Source organism: Lepidochelys kempii, chromosome 2, assembly GCF_965140265.1.
Source record: "Lepidochelys kempii isolate rLepKem1 chromosome 2, rLepKem1.hap2, whole genome shotgun sequence".
Lineage (NCBI taxonomy): Eukaryota > Metazoa > Chordata > Testudines > Cheloniidae > Lepidochelys > Lepidochelys kempii.
The window spans coordinates 229465645-229483683 of record NC_133257.1 but is presented as its reverse complement, the minus strand read 5'-3'; the positions used below and the strand labels follow the sequence as shown (position 1 = coordinate 229483683).

Sequence of the window (18039 nt, the reverse complement as noted above, 5' to 3'; positions counted from 1 at the left end):
CTACACTGCAATAAAAAAAAAACAACCCTGTGGCTGATCTGTGCAAGCTGAGTTGGGTAGGGACTGTAAAATTTCAGGGGAGACATTTGGACTTGTGTGGGCTTGGGATCTGTGACCCTTCCCCCTTGCAGGGTGCCAGAGCCCAGGCTTGAGCCTGAATATCTACACTGCAGTTTTATAACCCCACAGTCTGAGCCCCACAAGCCTGAGACAAGGCCAGCTGTGAGTTTGTGGTTTATTTTATTTTCTTTCTACTCTTTGGAATAAAGATTTTAACTGTGTTAAATTGTGAAATTCTTCAGCTGGTGCTCTTAAATGGTCTCAGTAAAATCATTGCTTCTAGATTTTAAGTCACTTGGGCAGAAGTTTTGCAAGGAAGAGATCCATTTGCCCCTTCAGAAATGGTACATACGTGCATCTGAATTGAGGGCTTCAGCAAACTACATGTCGTCTTGCTCAAGGATTAAATCCTAATGCTCTTTTCCAAAAGAGCATCAGCACCTTATTTCCTTGTGTGCTTGCTCTTTGGAGTCTGACAGGCCTCTGTGAGGGTGTCTATACCGTCCTTCAGTGGGATGTGTAGAGCTGCATAGGGGCTGCAAAGGGAGCTTTTCTTTAGAATTCCCTGTTCCCCTGAGGCTCCCTGTGGCCCTGCTGAGAGGTCTGGCTGGAGAGGTTGAGTGAGTTGGGAAGTTGGTGCTCCCTAGTGCCACTCCATAATGATAGACTGGCTTATATAGATTCATTAAATACATTTCATCTGATTGTGCTGTGAGCTATGTTGGTGGGTATTGTCTGTTTGTCCGTTATGCCATTTACAGGAGACTTTAAGAAATACTCTGCACACAATAATACAAATGGTCAGCAACAAACTTACTAACTCAGGAGGCTAAGATATATGCACGGTTAGTTCTCCTTCGAGTGATTGGACATTTCCATTCCACAATAGATGCGTGTGTGCCATGTGCAGTTCTTGGAGATTTTTCCCTCAGCAGCACCTGTCAGGGCAGTGTGAGCCTTGTGCTACTGCATGCAGGTATAAATGGCTGTGCTGTTCCTGATCCCTCTTCCCAGTTTTTCTACTGCCAGTGACGGTTGTTGGAGCTCTGATCTTTTTGTCGGCAAGTCTTTCCTCTTGTAGCGTGTATATAGTACCCGTAGAGTGTTGTGGACTGAGATGTAGGTGGTCTGGTGTAGTAGTCAGAGCAGGAATCCGGTCTTGTGGGCGGAGCAGGCATCCAGGTTTGGGAATGAAGCCCAGGGTCAGCATCACAGTCAACTGCCAGTTACCAGAGCCAAGGGTCAAGCCAGACTCAGAATCAGGAATCAAAGTTGAGGGTCAGAGCTGAGGTCAGATGCCAGAGCCAAGGGTCAAACCTGAGTCAGGGTCAGAAGTCGGAGGCCGGGGTTGTAGCCAGGACTGGTCACTGAGGATTGGAGGCGAGTCAAGGATCGAGCACTTAGCAGGAGGATCCTGGAAACAGGAGTGAAGGCAGAGGTGAGGCAGGAGCAGGAATCGGGAACAGGGTTGGGTTCAGGAAGCAGGCATAAGCAGGGTGCAATGCAGCCACAGCAGGAAACCAGCTTGTTGCTCGGACAAATTTCCTGTGCTGCTTCCTGGCTTAAATAGCATGTTGGACCAATTAGTGGAGCCAGGCAATCCTCCAGTCAGAGCTCCTGTGGGTGGTGCCTTGGCTAGGGCTATAGTCCTAATAGCTTCTCATCCCACTGGGTGGAGACCAGGATGCGTCTGCTGTCTGGGGGTTCCAGGCCTCGGTTCAGGACATCCTATCAAGCTGGAGTTTAGTCTAGCAGTGTGTTTGTACATATGTAGATATAGGATTAAATTTAGGATAATTTTATAGATTAGGGGTCTCAGGTGGGTAGCAAGGATGGTACCAGACTAATGCCTTATTCTCCTGGCTTCAAGGCTTGTTGCTCACGTAACAAAATTATGCCAGTGAGTGACTCTTACTGCAGCTGCCTTAAGTATCCAGGAGAGGCACATATGAGTGGTAAATGCCACATTTGTAGAGGTTTCAAACCCAGATTGAAAAAGGACAGGGCTGCCAGACTCAAGTACCTGCTCATGGAGTCTGCGCTTTGCCTGTCATCAGAACCTTCCGTCTAAGAATGGATATTGGCACATGTGAGTTGGTTTGGAGTGCTCCCACTGTTCTGACAGAATCCAGAGGCAGATTCTCATCACGGTACCTAAGAAGAGACAAGATAAGTCTCCCCAAGACACAGTACTGCGGCCTTTGAAAAATACCAAGCAGAGACCAGAGCGCTCAAAAAGAGGCAGACGCAGTCTGGAAACCAGGAAGGATTGCTGATTCCAGAACCCTGGAAGGTCTGACACCAATCCCTAAGTGATTGGTGCACCTTTAGATACCACAGACTCAAGAGTCCTTTCCAGTGCTGTCTATACCCAGAGTTTTCAAGGCAGCCAGAGTGTTGCTTAACCTGTTGGTGCTGGCTTCCTCTAGTATTCAGGAATCTCTTCTGGTACTGGGATTGGAAGCGCATGCTTCTATGGTCCCAGCTCCAGCCCCAGAGCAGTGTTTGCTACTGGTGGCTTCTAAATTTGCTGCTCCTCTCCATAGGATTCTATCTATGGAGAACCCAGTAGTGATCTTGTTGGTAGCCCCATCTCCAGACTCTGAGTCAGACCTCCCATTGCCAACGGGGTCAGTTCCACCGTGGTGTGAGGAAGTGGACTCCTCAGTAGACTCCAAGGTTGGATCATATGCGTTTTGACCCGAGTATGCCCCAGTGGGGTGCCGGCCTCTCTGATACCAGCCACAGCCTCCACACTCTGACCAATGGCCTGTATCTATCTGGGTCCTGCCTCCATGTCAGTGGCCATTTTGGATGCCTTGGGGCTCCCCTCCACATTTTAGAGCCTCTCTTGTTCTTTCCTGCCCTTCTACATTGGCTAGGTGCTGGAAGCATCTGCAGCAAGGTCAGTCTTCCCTCCAGTGGGACCAGTACTGTGCAGGGGAACCACGTGCTTGGGACTCTCCTGTAGAGGATCTGGATGCAGGGACTCTGCAGGACCCTCTAGGGTAGCTCTCCCTATTAATGAGGCTCTCCTGAAACCTGTCAGGTTTTTATGGCAAACCCCATCTTCCCTGCTCTCCACTCCTTTATCAGTGGGAGGAAAATATGTCCCTTCGCAGGGATTTGAGCACTTCTATAACAACCCTCCTCCAGGCTCTCTGGTAGTCTTTGCTGCTGACAGAAAAGAGAAAGGGACACCAGGCCTCTAGACGGAAAGGAAAAGAAGCAAAAAAGCTAAACATTTCTATAGAAAGCTTTATTCCACAGGAGGTTTATATCTTATGAAGCAGCAGTGTTTGCTGGGTCGATACAATTTCACCCTGTGGGGTAATATCCTGAAGTTCGAAGACAAGCTCCCTGATGAGACAAAGCACAAGTCACTGCTATGGTGGAGGAGGGCAAATCAGTTGCCAAAATAGCATTGCAAACAAGCATGGATGCGGCAGACACTCCAGCTTGAATTATGGCTTCCGCCATCATTATGCAGCATTCATCTTGGCTGCAGGTGTCAGGTCTCCCCCTGTGGTGCAACAAACCATTCAAGACCTCCTAGTTGAAGAACCCTTGCTCTCTTCTATTAAAACAGATGAGAGGCTTCATACCTTGAAAGATTCAAGAGTGACCCTTAAGGGGATTTATACACTGGTGACAAAAAGAAAACCATTCTGCCCACAGCTGTCCCAGTGGTTTCAGCCCTTCTTGCCGCATACCCAGGATCTGCTCAAAAAGAGAAGCAGAAGTTACAAGAGGCATCCTCCCCCCTCTTCTGCTGCAGCTCCCAGTTCCTGCAGGCAAACTGGGTTCTCTGAACAGTCATTTTGATGTTCTGGTCTAGAACGGTCTACCAGAGTGCCATCTATCTCCACCCCAGTTTTTGCCAACTGCCTATCCCACTTCCTAATTGCTTGGACCCACATCACCACGGATCTGTCAGTTTTAAGCACAGTGGAACTGGGTCATTCCCTTCAATTTACGTAGCATGTGTTATCCGTTCCTTAGATCCCAGGGACTGGTATGCTGCTCTCAACTTAAAGGACACTTATTTTCATGTGGCAATTCATCAGAATCACAGAAAGTTTCTCAGATTCTCGGTCAATGGATCCCAATACCAGTTTGCAGTACTACCTTTCAGCCTGTCAGCACCTTCTCTCCTATTTTCAAAATGCATGGCTGCGGTAGCAGCATTCTTGTAAAGGTTGGAAGTCCACGTGTTCCCCCCCCACTTGGACAGCTGGCTGGTCCAGGTCTCAAATGCTATCCAGTGTAACAACTATTCATTTTTGATGCACTGGGGCTCCTAATCAATACAGAGACATCTTTGAATAGGCATCAGCATAAAATAGAATTCATTGATGCAGCCCTGGACTCAACAAAGGCCAAACAATGCAGGTCATTCCTCTAAATCTAATAGCAAACTCTTTCACTATGGTTCAGAATTGCCTCAGACTTCTAGGACACATGGTGTCATGCACCTACATGGTGCAGCATGCCAGGCTACACCTCAGAACTCCAGGGTTGGTTGTAATTACTGCCCAATCATCCTGTGGGCATAGTGATTCAAGTAACTGCTCTGGTCTTGTCCTCCCTGAACTGGTGAGTAGAACTGCAAATCTTTGCAAGGGAGTTCTTTTCCCCCTCAGCAACTCCAGTCAGATGCACATCTAGGTTGGGGAGCTCACTTAAGTCCCCTTCAGACTCAGACCTTTTGTCTCCATATTGTAGCTCTTACGGCTAGCTTAGCCTTTTTATTTTACTCAGCAGTAACGAGAAACCTGCAGGCCTGTATCTTGTAAGACGGGGGTGGCCAGCCTGTGGCTCCGGAGCCACATGCAGCTCTTCAGAAGTCCAATATGTGGCTCCTTGTATAGGCACAGACTCTGGGGCTGGAGCTACAGGTTCCAACTTTCCAGTGTGCCAGGGGGTGCTCACTGCTCAGCCCCTGGCTCTGCAACAGGCCCTGCCCCCGCTCCACCCCTTCCTACCCCCTCTCCTGAGCCTGCAGTGCCCTCACTCCTTCCCCCCGGCCCCCGAGCCTTCTGCACTCCATGAAACACCTGATCAGGAGGTGTGGAGAGGGAGGGGGAAGCGCTGATCAGCGGGTCTGCCGGTGGATAGGAGGTGCTGGGAACGGGATGGGAGAGCTGATGGTGGGGCTGCTGATTTATTACTGTGGCTCTTTGGCAATGTACATTGGTAAATTCTGGTTCCTTCTCAGGCTCCTTCTCAGGCTCAGGTTGGCCACCCCTGCTGTAAGACATTAGCTGAAGCAAGTTTGCATAAGTATAGTAGGCCTATGATTCTTGGCATAGATAAAATGGCCCAACAGTTACCCCAAATTTGGGGGAATTGGGAATAGCTTGCTCAGTAAAGGGAGTTGAACATAATGGTACCAGCCAACCATAGGAACACTTAACTGATATTTTAGGATAGAATCGTTGGCAGATGTCTAACCACAAACTTGCTTGAGCAATAGGTGAGATGTGATATTTTAATAACATTTAATTCATTGTTAACCTATAGGGTAAGTGCTCCCCAGTATTATGAGGGTGAGGACGTTCAATTTGGACACTGAAGGCTGGGCAGCGGAATGAATATTCATGATAGTGCCAAGCCCTATAATAGGCTAAGCCACCATGTAGTGGGGGCTAGCTTTCTATTGTTGACCTTTCAGCTCTTCATTGTGATCTACCACCAATCTTTAGGCATTGGGGAACCTGGAGCATTGGAGTCACTTGGAATTCCCGAGACTTGTCTCTCACCATAGGTTCCCAAGGGAGGATGTGAGTATATAAGCATATGCAGGGAATGACACCAAAGATATCCCTAATATTGTGTTACTGCTATCTGGTTATGAGGTTTGAAGCTTTCCTGTCTTTACTGATAGTTTTAATAAAAATAGCCAAGGCTTTGCTTTGTCCTCAATGTGAGTGTCTTTACACCCCGCGGTTCCCTACAAGATATTGAACTTGTCAGTTTTAATTCTGTGGAGCCTGATTCTGGGATGAAAACCCTATTATCCCTAGCTCATTAATTAATATCAGTTGGTAATCTGTATAATTATTAAGCATTAAAAGGATCAGGCTACAATATAAATATCAGGGAGCTTTGGGCTATCCATTTAGCTTGTGTGGTATTCCTTCGACATATCAAGTGGCGGAATTTGTTGGTGCTATCTCTCATCTATTTAGAGACAATGCCAGATTTAGGTGGGTGGTCCTACAATTTGTTGGTGCTCACAGACAACACAGCAGCAGTGTTCTATATGAACAAATAAGGGGGGAGCATTTGACAAGGTGTAGCCACGAGGTAATGCTACTTTGGAATTTCTGCATGACCAGTTCTATCAGCCTGAGAGCTGCTTGCCTTCTGGGAGTTCAAAACGCTCTTGCAGGCCTCCTGAGTAGGTTGTTTGCAGGTCTCTCTGCCTTGATGTGTCCAGGTCTGTTGTGTGTGTTTTTTTTTTTTTTTAGCAGTGTGATAACATCCCAAGTGGACCTGTTTGAAATAAGAGCAAACAAAAAAGTCATCTTTTTGTTCCTGAGCGGGTCACAGCCCAGATTGACTGATAGATGCTTTCTTCCTACCCTGGTCCAAAGGCCTGCTGTATGCCTTCCCTCTACTTCCACTCCAGCTGAGTCTTGTCCAAAGTCAAGCAAGATTCTGCTCACCTTATTCTAATAACCCCAGTGTGGCCCCTTCAGCATTAGGTTTTGACTCCACTAGCCCTATCTGTCAGACCTCCAATGCCAGTCTTGAGGGATATGGATGTGATCTCACCGACTATTGCAGCTTGCTTCATCACAAGCTTCAGCCTTCCAGCTGACAGTGTGGATGTTTCATGGCTGACAACTTCGGAAGGAGTTTGCTCTAAGGGGGTACAGGAAGTTCTGCTAAATAGTAGGAAGCCTTCAGCTAAGTCTATGTACCTTGTTAAATGGGGGAGATTCTCCGTTTCGGTCAGTACAAAGAGGCATGCCCCCAGCTCAAGCTCTGATTTGCCTTATCTTGGACTTTCTTTTGTTTGTGAAACAAAGTTTAGCTGATGTTCCATACGAGTCCATCTGGCAGTTATTTTTGCTTTCCAACTTCCTGTGGATAATCAGTTTTTCAAACCCTGTGTCCATCAGATGTCCAAAAGGTTTGCTCAGATTATAGCAGGTTCACAGCTTGGTTCCACATTGGAGTTTAAATTTTAGTTCTAGCAAAGTTGATGTGTCTCCTGCCCTCCGTCTCCCCCTTGGAGATACTAATGATTTGTTCTCTGTTGCACCTGTGTGTGAAGGTGGTTTTCTTGGTTGCTGTAACCTTGCTCAGGAGAGTTGGGGAACTGCAAGATTTAGTATCAGAGACTCCCTATACAATTTTCTTTAGGGACAGGGTTTTCTTTCACTCTCACCCAAAATCCTGTCTAAAGTGGTTTCTGATTCTCATATTAATCAAGTAATATATTTACTGACTTTCTTTCAAAAACCTCATGTTAGCAGAGCTTTGGTTCATTACCTGGATTGGACTAGGTCTTTCAGGTCTTCGTCTCGGCTCCTTATTGTGGTTTCAGACGGAGTAGAGGGCCACCTAGAGGATCTCTTCCTGGATTTTCAGCTGTGTTTGTTTATGCAGCTGACTTGGCTGATATTGCCCCTTCAAAGAAAGTTGCCAGGTCACAGCTAACTTCCGCTGCCTTTCTGGCTCATCTACCTGTACTGAATGGTTGCTAGACAGCAACCTGGTCATTAGTCCATACGTTTGCCTCTCACTATGCTTTCTCTTATCAATCTAGAGACAGTGCCAGATTTGGGCGGGTGGTCCTACAATCCCTGTTCAAGTAGATTCCGAACCTACTTCCAGTTCACACTGCTTGTGTCATAGAATCATAGAATATCAGGGTTGGAAGGGACCTCAGGAGGTCATCTAGTCCAACCCCCTGCTCAAAGCAGGACCAATCCCCCATAGTTGCCCCAGATCCCTAAATGGCCCCCTCAAGGATTGAACTCTCAACCCTGGGATTAGCAGGCCAATGCTCAAACCACTGAGCTATCCCTCCTCCCTCCTGTCACCTGCTGTGGAATGGACATGTGCAATCACTCTAAGAAAAGACAGTTACAGAAAGTTTGATAAACTCTTGGTTTTGAACATGTGCAACACATACCCATTCCGCAACCCCTCTTCCTTCCCTTCCATATTGGAGCCTTTCCAATATAAAGGAACTGAGGGTGGCTGGGAGCAGTGTGGCCCTGTGTACCTGCATGCAGTGGTGTGAGGCATCAGAGTTGCTCATGCTGGCCCGATGGGTATGGCTGAGGGAAAAATCTCCAACTATGCACAAGGTGCATGCGCACCTTTTGTGGAATGGATGTATGGAACACATCTCCAAGAACAACAGTTACAGAAAGGTAGGTAACTGGTATTTAAAAAAAAAAAAAAAAAAAGATTAACATGCTTTAGGGAATTTTGGAAAATAGATTCTTTGGAAGCATTGGGTGGTTACATCAGTGATACCTTTTCAGTGATAACTAGTTTGTAGAATAGAATTGATGTCATACAGCTCCAGTGGCTGTAAGAAGCTTAGTATCCTGTGTGGCAATACTGTTTCTGTGTCCATATAACTAGCCCTGTATCACCTTTAGCATAATTTGTGGTGTTAAATTGGACTGATTTATCTAGGAGAGTGAAATAATCTCTCATCCTGTCAAAACGGTCAGTACTTTCAGACCAAGATTTAATTGCATCAGCGGTGCAGGGGGTTGCATTCTGTCTGCATTACTCTTGATTTGTGGCTAAATTGGGAAGCAGAAGTACTAGAAAACAATGGTTTCAATCTTTAAGCATTAATACCGCTGATTACCAAAAGCAATGTACTTGCCAACCTATCATAACTTACTACATGTAAATCTGTGATGGCAAGAGATATTAACTATGATAATGCCTCTGGTGCAATATTGAGGCTTAAAACACCTGTATTATAAAATATCTAAAAATTTAAGTAATCTGTTATGTGGAAAATTGTCATATGCTTTCAAAGTATAGACAGGCAAATACCTGTTGTACTTAAACACACGCATAATTCCCATTGATGTCAACAGCTGGGGTAAGGGGTGTGTGTGTGTGCATGCATGCGTATGCACGCTACTCCTGAGGGCACTCTGTGCCAAAACATTTAAAAATTCTGCACACATTTTAAAATTCTTCAAATTTGTCAATAAATGTGGAGACTCCACCATGGCATTGGGGAGCATGGCTGCAGAGAGGTGGGAGAAGACTTTGCAGCTCTTCCTCTCTTCCCATCTCCCCCCCCCCCCCCCCCGGGACAGACTCAGTGGTGTGGCTGAACCCAGCCTTGACAGAGCACAAGGACCGGGCCTGCCCCTTGGTGCCAGCTGCACCAGGTGTGGGCAGACAGGCTCAACAAGGCAGGATCCAAGAGTGGAGGGGTTTAGTGTGGGGGGATCCAGGTGTGAGTTGAGATGGGTCTGTCTGGGGCAATCTGAGTGCGGGAAGCTCGGGGGGGATCCGGGTGCAGGGGGAGATCTGGATGCACAGGGGCTTGTGTGTGGGGGGGTGTTCTGGGTGCAACAGTAATGGGACTCTGAAGGGGGGTCCAGATGGTTGGGGCTCAGGGGGTGGGGTTCTGGGTGTGGTGGGGCACAGAGCTTGGCAGGAAGGTCTGGTTGTGGGGGGCTTAGTGGGGTGGGGATCCAGGTGCAGCTGGTTGGGGCTCAGTGGGGTGGGGATCTGGGTCCGGGTGGCTCATTAGGGTGGTCCAGGTGAAGGGGGAATGGGGCTCATGGGGAAGAGGTTCTGAGTCTGGGATGAGGGTGAGGCTCGTTGGGAGGGTCTAGATGGGGGGGGGTCTGCAAGTACGGGGGTTGGGCAGATGGGGGATCCCTCCCCCTGAAGCTGAGGAGTGATGGGCGCAGGAAGTGGGAAGAGGGGGTGGAGGGAGAAGTTTGCAGAGCTTCCTTCAGCTGGGGGAGAAATCTGGGGATGGGTCTGACCCAACCCCGGATGCCATGCAGGGGAAGAGGAAATCCCGTCCTCCCCAGCCCAGCCAGAACTAGCAGCTGAGCCCAGCACAAGGATAGGTGTTAAATGATCTGGAGGATGGTGTGGATTGCACTCTCAGCAAATTTGCGGATGATACTAAACTGGGAGGAGTGGTAGATACGCCGGAGGGCAGGGATAGGATACAGAGGGACCAAGACAAATTGGAGGATTGGGCCAAAAGAAATCTGATGAGGTTCAATAAGGATAAGTGCAGGGTCCTGCACTTAAGATGGAAGAACCCAATGCACAGCTACAGACTAGGGACCGAATGGCTAGGCAGCAGTTCTGCGGAAAAGGACCTAGGGGTGACAGTGGACGAGAAGCTGGATGAGAGTCAGCAGTGTGCCCTTGTTGCCAAGAAGGCCAATGGCATTTTGGGATGTATAAGTAGGGGCATAGCAAGCAGATCGAGGGACGTGATCGTCCCCCTCTATTCGACATTGGTGAGGCCTCATCTGGAGTACTGTGTCCAGTTTTGGGCCCCACACTACAAGAAGGATGTGGATAAATTGGAGAGAGTCCAGCGAAGGGCAACAAAAATGATTAGGGGTCTGGAACACGTGACTTATGAGGAGAGGCTGAGGGAACTGGGATTGTTTAGTCTGCGGAAGAGAAGAATGAGGAGGGATTTGATAGCTGCTTTCAACTACCTGAGAGGTGGTTCCAGAGAGGATGGTTCTAGACTATTCTCAGTGGTAGAAGAGGACAGGACAAGGAGTAATGGTCTCAAGTTGCAGTGGGGGAGGTTTAGGTTGGATATTAGGAAAAACTTTTTCACTAGGAGGGTGGTGAAACACTGGAATGCGTTACCTAGGGAGGTGGTGGAATCTCCTTCCTTAGAAGTTTTTAAGGTCAGGCTTGACAAAGCCCTGGCTGGGATGATTTAATTGGGGATTGGTCCTGCTTTTGAGCAGGGGGTTGGACTAGATGACCTCCTGAGGTCCCTTCCAACCCTGATATTCTATGATTCTATAGGAGCCACCAGCCAGGTCTTCCCCAGTCCTTTCCCCTGCCCCACAGTGATTTACCTCTCTGCTGGCTGCCCTGGGCACCCAAAACATACTGCTGGGAAGGGTCGTATGACCGCTCTTGTGGCTTCCCTTTCTGCCAGGGAAGCAAAGTCATTTTTTTGCAGGGAAGCAAGGAAATCTGTGGGGGACATAAATTGTGCACATGCACAGTGGCGCAGAATTCCCCCAGGAGTTGTGTGCACACAGCTATTGTAGAACATATGACAACGTGAGATTTTTTAAAAAATATTCAGATTTGTCTTAATTCCTTTTATTCAGTTTGCTAAATGTGTCCTCCCATGAACATAGCCATGAGCAGTGAGTAATATTTATGCAGAGCAATTAGGATATTTGTTAGAGATTCCATTGTTGTGAACACGGTAACTGTGTTTAAAGTCTAGTAAATGACCTACTGTAATGTTCTACTGTGTAAATATTGTGGGCTCGTTTTTAAGGCAGGGGCGTATTGCCTCATTCCATCAAATTCACGAGGCCATGATTTTCTTTTAAGCTCATAATTACTTAAACCTTCCCTCTACTTTTCCTGCTGTTGTCAAAGTTAACATTATGCACCAAGGTGAATAGTGTGGGTACAGTTGCAAGCTTCAGTGCAAATGATTTGTCATTTTTTCTCCAGCTCTAATGTAAACTTTAACTGCATGCTTAAGTTTCTCTTTGTTGGAAAAGAGATTTAAATCTGTACATCTTTTTAACCTTTTATCTGCAAAGGCTTATTCATATCGTGCTGCTGGGTTGGTTTTTCATATTTCTAGATAACCATGCATTGATCTGTTGCTAATCTGATGTAACCTTTTTTGTATGTATTGATCATAGCGCTTTACTCATGGGAGGTGAATCAGAAACTGTCTTGGCTGAACAGTTCATCATTTAAGGCTGAACTTAAATTGTTGTGATTTTAGTTGAATGTTAAATGGACGCCTACTCAGATATTAGATTATTTAAACAGCAGGCTGAAATGGACCATCACTCAGAATGGATTTTTGTTTCAGTTTTACTAGAGAAGACTTTAAATAAAACTGTCATTTAGGTCTGGATGGCTGAACTATCTATTTTTCTGATGTATATTAATGTAACCATCCAAAAGTTTAGGTTATGTCTGAGAGCCTTGTCTGTGTGCTTGGTGCTGTGCAAACCGAATGGAAGGCATGGTTCCTTACTGTTCTGTAAGCAGAATAAGTATTTTGTCATGGTGTTTTTGCCCCCACCTTATTAATGGTGTTTCAGTATTTTAAAATGCTAATGGCATTTTTTAAGAGGACAGAGTGCTGCCAGCAATGGCTTTGAAAATGGACATCAGATAGAGCCCTACTGGCCATCAGCATTTCTTATGGGGTAGAAATTATTTCATTTGTATTGTGGTGGCACCTAGGATCCCCCAGTCCTGGACTAGGACCATTTTGTGCTAGGTGCAGACAAACAGAACAAAAAGATGGTTCCTTCCCTAAGGGTTTACAATCCAAGTAAGCTGTTGCTCTGAGAATCTTTAATTTTGCAATGCACTTTTTTCCTTACAGCTGTGCCACCAAACATTGCAGATCTGAAGAATTTAGAAGTGCTTAACTTTTTCAACAACCAGATTGAGGAGCTGCCTACGCAGATTAGCAGCCTTCAGAAGCTCAAACACCTGAACCTTGGGTGCGTAGCAGTAAAGCAAAAATGACCACCAAAAAAAAAATGCAAAAACTGTTAGTGGTTAACAGTAATTGAATCTTGCACTTAAAGCTTTCATGTTTTGTAAATAAGATCAATTTTTATGGCACTTGGGATAGCTCTGAAATTACGGTTTCATTGTAGTTGAACCAAAAATTAAGTGTCTTAGAAAAACACCAGTTGTGTGTGTATTTAATTTGAAACAGTTTGAGGAAGAGACACTTGTGTATGATCTTTCACATTACATTGATGTCTAGTTTGTCAGTAGCAATCCATAATGATCCACTTATTAAATTCAGTTTTAAATCTGTTACATACTATTTCATGCATGTGCAAAATTGTTCCCTTACCTGCTATCTTTATTAAATCTGAGAGTTCTGTGGTCACTATATGATAAAAGATCTAGGATCTGCTTCATGCTTTAGCATAGATTAATTGTCTTCTGAAAGATTGTTTGAGTTTTATTTAGGATTTCCATCTGGGTAGTTAGAAACTGGGATTTGTATCCATTGAGTAATGAAGGAATTGCGGTTCCGGTTAAGAGTGGCTTAATACAACAAGGATTTCTGTTGAAAGCCTAAAAGGATAAGCGTTCATAGAATGGAAGCATCCTTTAGAGGTCACCCCCTTTAACAGTTCTCAAACATATTTCTATCTAATACAGTTGGTGGTTCCTTTCTGCTTAACCACCATTACAACTACTTTTTTTTAATGGAGTTTCTGCAAGAAATATGATGATAAAACTAAACCTACAGTAGGGAGATGGACCTTTTTATGAAACCGTATTGTAGTTGTATTTGGTATGTTTCCTATTTTGTGGGTGCAATTTTATATTTACAGCTTTCTCCCTGTATGAATGAATTTTTATATTACAAACTCAGACCTATAAACAACTTAAGTCAGAGGGAAAGGATATGTACGCGCTGTTACTTAAATCCAAATAGACTTTAGCTAACAGGCTGCATATTCTCTGAGTTGGATAACTCCGTAAGAGATTGATAATTGAACTCCGTTGTTGGCTGCAGTGATATAAATATTTTTTTGGTATTGTCTCCTCGATAAAGAACTTTTGGTTCTTATTTGGTCTCTGGTTGTCTAGCACAGTGGAATATGCTTTGATTCTTGGCAGCCTCCATTGGCTTGGATTTAACAATGAGACTGGATAATTAACACATTTGCCTGGGAAAGTAACACTCCAACATTCTATGTGCGCGCGCACATATTTTGACGAGGGATACACCTCAAGGTGTAGTGCTGCATCATTACTGGGGGAAATAGTTGAATGCTTTCTACATATGATGAAGCCAGTAACAAGTTGATTGTGCTTGGTTGTAACCAATATACTACTTCCCTGAATTTCTTCCATTAGTGTTGTTTTTAGGGGTAGGAGTGAACGAGTGTTGTGAATTGGCATTCTTGCTGAGGAATATCCTTAGTCTTGCAAATGGTAAACCAAAGGCTGCCTTCTATGTTAACTTCGTAGTGTAACATTCTACTTCTAATATACAACTTAAGGGAGTCCAATGCCATGGCATCTGGGTGCCTCACATATTTTAAGTATTACAACATAACTGATGTCCCCCTTAAAACTGGTAAATTCCTTCAAGGTCCATTTCCCATTAAAGCTACTGGAAAGGTTTTGATCTCAGGAGTTGGATCAGTCCATTAGTGGCTGCTGCTGAGAGAGATTTTAAAAAAATAAACCACATCAAAAGAAGACCCCACCTTGGGAATGTGATTTATTCCTTTATAGCTAAACTTTTTTGTAGCAGCCCACAGGGCAGCTGAACAATTCATACTCTACACTTCTCCAGCAAATACTCAGATCACTTTGGGTAAAGTACTCCAGCTTCCAAGGTCAACTTTCATTCTTCTGAGGTCTTCTGTATATTTTCCCACCTGCTTTTCTTCGCCAAGTGGTTTAAAAAAAATCTGAATACAACATCCTAGTGCTCCTTGTGTTGCTATTTTCTCTTTTTCTTAGGGATGGGTTTTTGTGATCTTCAGAGCCTGGCCACATCAGGTCAACTGTCACTCATGGGCCACACCCACAGTCAAAAATATTCATTCACACAGAGCAATAAAATTGGCAAATTAACTTTGTATATCCACTGCCTCTGCTTGCTGTTTGTTTACAAATATTTGGCTGCGCAAGGCTATATTCATTGCATGAAAAATATCAGCCACTGGCCACTTTTCAACATCTATGTGGAATGGCAGTGGAGGCAGAGAGCATACATACGAATGGCCTTACTGGGTCAGACCAAAGGTCTATCTAGCCCAGTATCCTGTCTTCCGACAGTTGCCAGTGCCAGATGCCCCAGAGGGAATGAACAGAACCAGGTAATCATCAAGTGATCCATCCCCTGTTGCTTATTCCCAGCTTCTGGCAAACAGAGGGTATGGACACCATTCCTGCCTATCCTGGCTAATAGCCATTGATGGATCTATCCTCCATGAATTTATCTAGTTCTTTTTTTAACCCGGTTATGATCTTGGCCTCCTCTGGCAAGGAGTTGCACACGTTGACTGCATTTTGTGAAGAAATACTTTCATTTGTTATAAACCTGCTGCCTATTAATTTCATTTGGTGACCCCTAGTTTTTGTGTTATGAGAAATAGTAAACACTTCCTTATCTACTTTCTCTACACCAGTCATGATTTTATAGACCTCAATCATATCTCCCCTTAGCCGTCTCTTTTCCAAGCTGAAAAGTCCCAGTATTATTCATCTCTCCTCCTGTGGAAGCCGTTCCATATCCCTAATCATTTTTGTTGCTCTTTTCTGAACCTTTTCCAATTCCAATATATCTTTTTTTTTTTTTTTTTGAGATGGGGTGACCACATCTGCACACAGTATTCAAGATGTGGGTGTCAGAGGAAGTCTTGATCAGGAAGAAACTATTTTTTGGGGAGGAAAGGGGGCAAGAGGGGTAAGAATGAGTAACTGCTGGGCTAGAGTGGTAAGTTTACCTCTCCTCCCCCTATACAACTTGGAACAATAGGGCCCAGGCATGCAGCTGGCATCCAGCCTGGTACCTGGATTTGTGCTGGATAAAAGCGTGTCTAAGAAAATAATCACCACCTGAGATCACCAGCTGAAAGCATGTGTTCCAGTGTGCCCCCCTCCTGCAGGACAGAGGGTATCTGGAACCCTCAGGCTTGTGTTGCCAGGGTCTGGAAAGAGGCAGGGAGCAACAGTACTTGTCTGAGGGAGAGGCTGCCATCAGTGGTGCTAGTGAGGTGGGGAGGGCACAGCAACAGGCACTAGTGGTTGTGAAGGAACTGTAATGCTCCCTCAGCACTGGGCGGGTGTTTTGATGTGCTAGTGATTTCTATAACTTTTTAGATCAAGAACAGAAATAGCAGTGTTCATGGTGCAACAGAGGCTCCATTACCCAAACAATCCAGGAGCATTAAACCTGTATTACAGCAACCTCCCACAGCTACAGCGAAGGATACTCCTTCCCTGCTCCTAACCAGTAGAATTACAGTAACATCTAGAGGGCCTTCTCTTAGCTCAGTGACCCACTGTACTATGTGGTGTCACTACTTATAGTTAACACTACGATTTAATCATGGGTATTTTTAGTAAAAGTCATGGACAGGTCATGGGCAAGAAACAAAAAATAACGGCTCGTGACCTGTCCATGACTTATACCATAAATACCCCTGATGGAATCTTAGGGTGGATGGTGGTCCCCGGGGCCGGCCGCTGCTCGGGCGGTCCCCGGGGCCGGCCGCTGCTCGGGCGGTCCCCGGGGCCGGCCGCTGCTCGGGCGGTCCCCGGGGCCGGCCGCTGCTCGGGCGGTCCCCGGGGCCGGCCGCTGCTCGGGCGGTCCCCGGGGCCGGCCGCTGCTCGGGCGGTCCCCGGGGCCGGCCGCTGCTCGGGCGGTCCCCGGGGCCGGCCGCTGCTCGGGCGGTCCCCGGGGCCGGCCGCTGCTCGGGCGGTCCCCGGGGCCGGCCGCTGCTCGGGCGGTCCCCGGGGCCGGCCGCTGCTCGGGCGGTCCCCGGGGCCGGCCGCTGCTCGGGCGGTCCCCGGGGCCGGCCGCTGCTCGGGCGGTCCCCGGGGCCGGCCGCTGCTCGGGCGGTCCCCGGGGCCGGCCGCTGCTCGGGCGGTCCCCGGGGCCGGCCGCTGCTCGGGCGGTCCCCGGGGCCGGCCGCTGCTCGGGCGGTCCCCGGGGCCGGCCGCTGCTCGGGCGGTCCCCGGGGCCGGCCGCTGCTCGGGCGGTCCCCGGGGCCGGCCGCTGCTCGGGCGGTCCCCGGGGCCGGCCGCTGCTCGGGCGGTCCCCGGGGCCGGCCGCTGCTCGGGCGGTCCCCGGGGCCGGCCGCTGCTCGGGCGGTGGAAGTCACAGAATCCATGACTTCTGCAATCTCCGTGACAGACATGGAGCCCTACTTATAGTACACCACTGTCTCTGTTGCAAAAAACTTAGTTGATGTAAACAAGACAAAGGGTGGGAGAGGATGTATTCTCATTTCATAGATGGGGAGGTGAGGCATAGTAAGATCAAGGCCTTGATTCTGGAGAGAGTTCTACTGGAGCGTAACTTTAAGCACTTACGTAGTGCCAGTGGGTCAGTCTGTTCTTGTATTTAAAATTAAGCATGTAAATCTTTGTAGAATTGAGACTTAAGTGATTTGCCCATGGTCACACAGGAATTCTGGTGCTACAGCAGCACTCACAGACATAAAGTGAGTGAACTATAATACTGAAATAAAGAGAACTGTAAACTACATTTTAAGAAACTCTTGCTGCTGCTACAAGCTAATCATGTGTCCTGGATTCATAGCTGCCTGTGTCCTTGAATAGCATTCCACATGGGGCCTACTCTAAGTTACACAAACATGGTGTATTCTCCTCTCCCCCCCCCCCACTGCTTTATTCAAGGGAATAAAACAGAACTCTGATCAATTCATACATGCATCAGAACAAATATGTAAATAACTTGAGCATAGAGCTGCTTCTTTATCCATGTGCACATTAATAAAGCTGTGCAACTGGATGCCAACAAAAGAGAAGACTTTTCAAAGAGAGGGAAATACAAACAGCTCTGGTATGTTGACTGGTGTACCTGGTAGGTTGAATGCTATGTGTTTCCAAGTACCAACTCCCAGGCTGATACACCTACTCTTGTTCTCTGTGGCCCTTGATCATGAACTGAAATAATCTCCAGGAAAAAAAAAAAAAATGTGCTCCAACAATTGCTGGCAGCTTTTAAGCTAGCTATAAAATGAGATGACGATGCTTACC

General features: G+C 46.7%; 1 protein-coding gene across 1 annotated transcript in view; it reads left to right on the top strand.

Annotated features, from left to right (window-relative positions):
- The window catches only part of RSU1 (Ras suppressor protein 1), a 186342-nt gene that overhangs the window by 46683 nt on the left and 121620 nt on the right, over positions 1-18039 (top strand). Inside the window, exon 4 of the mRNA XM_073334125.1 lies at positions 12650-12770. Coding sequence (XP_073190226.1) covers positions 12650-12770 — 121 coding nt within the window. The remainder of the gene's footprint in view (positions 1-12649; positions 12771-18039) is intronic.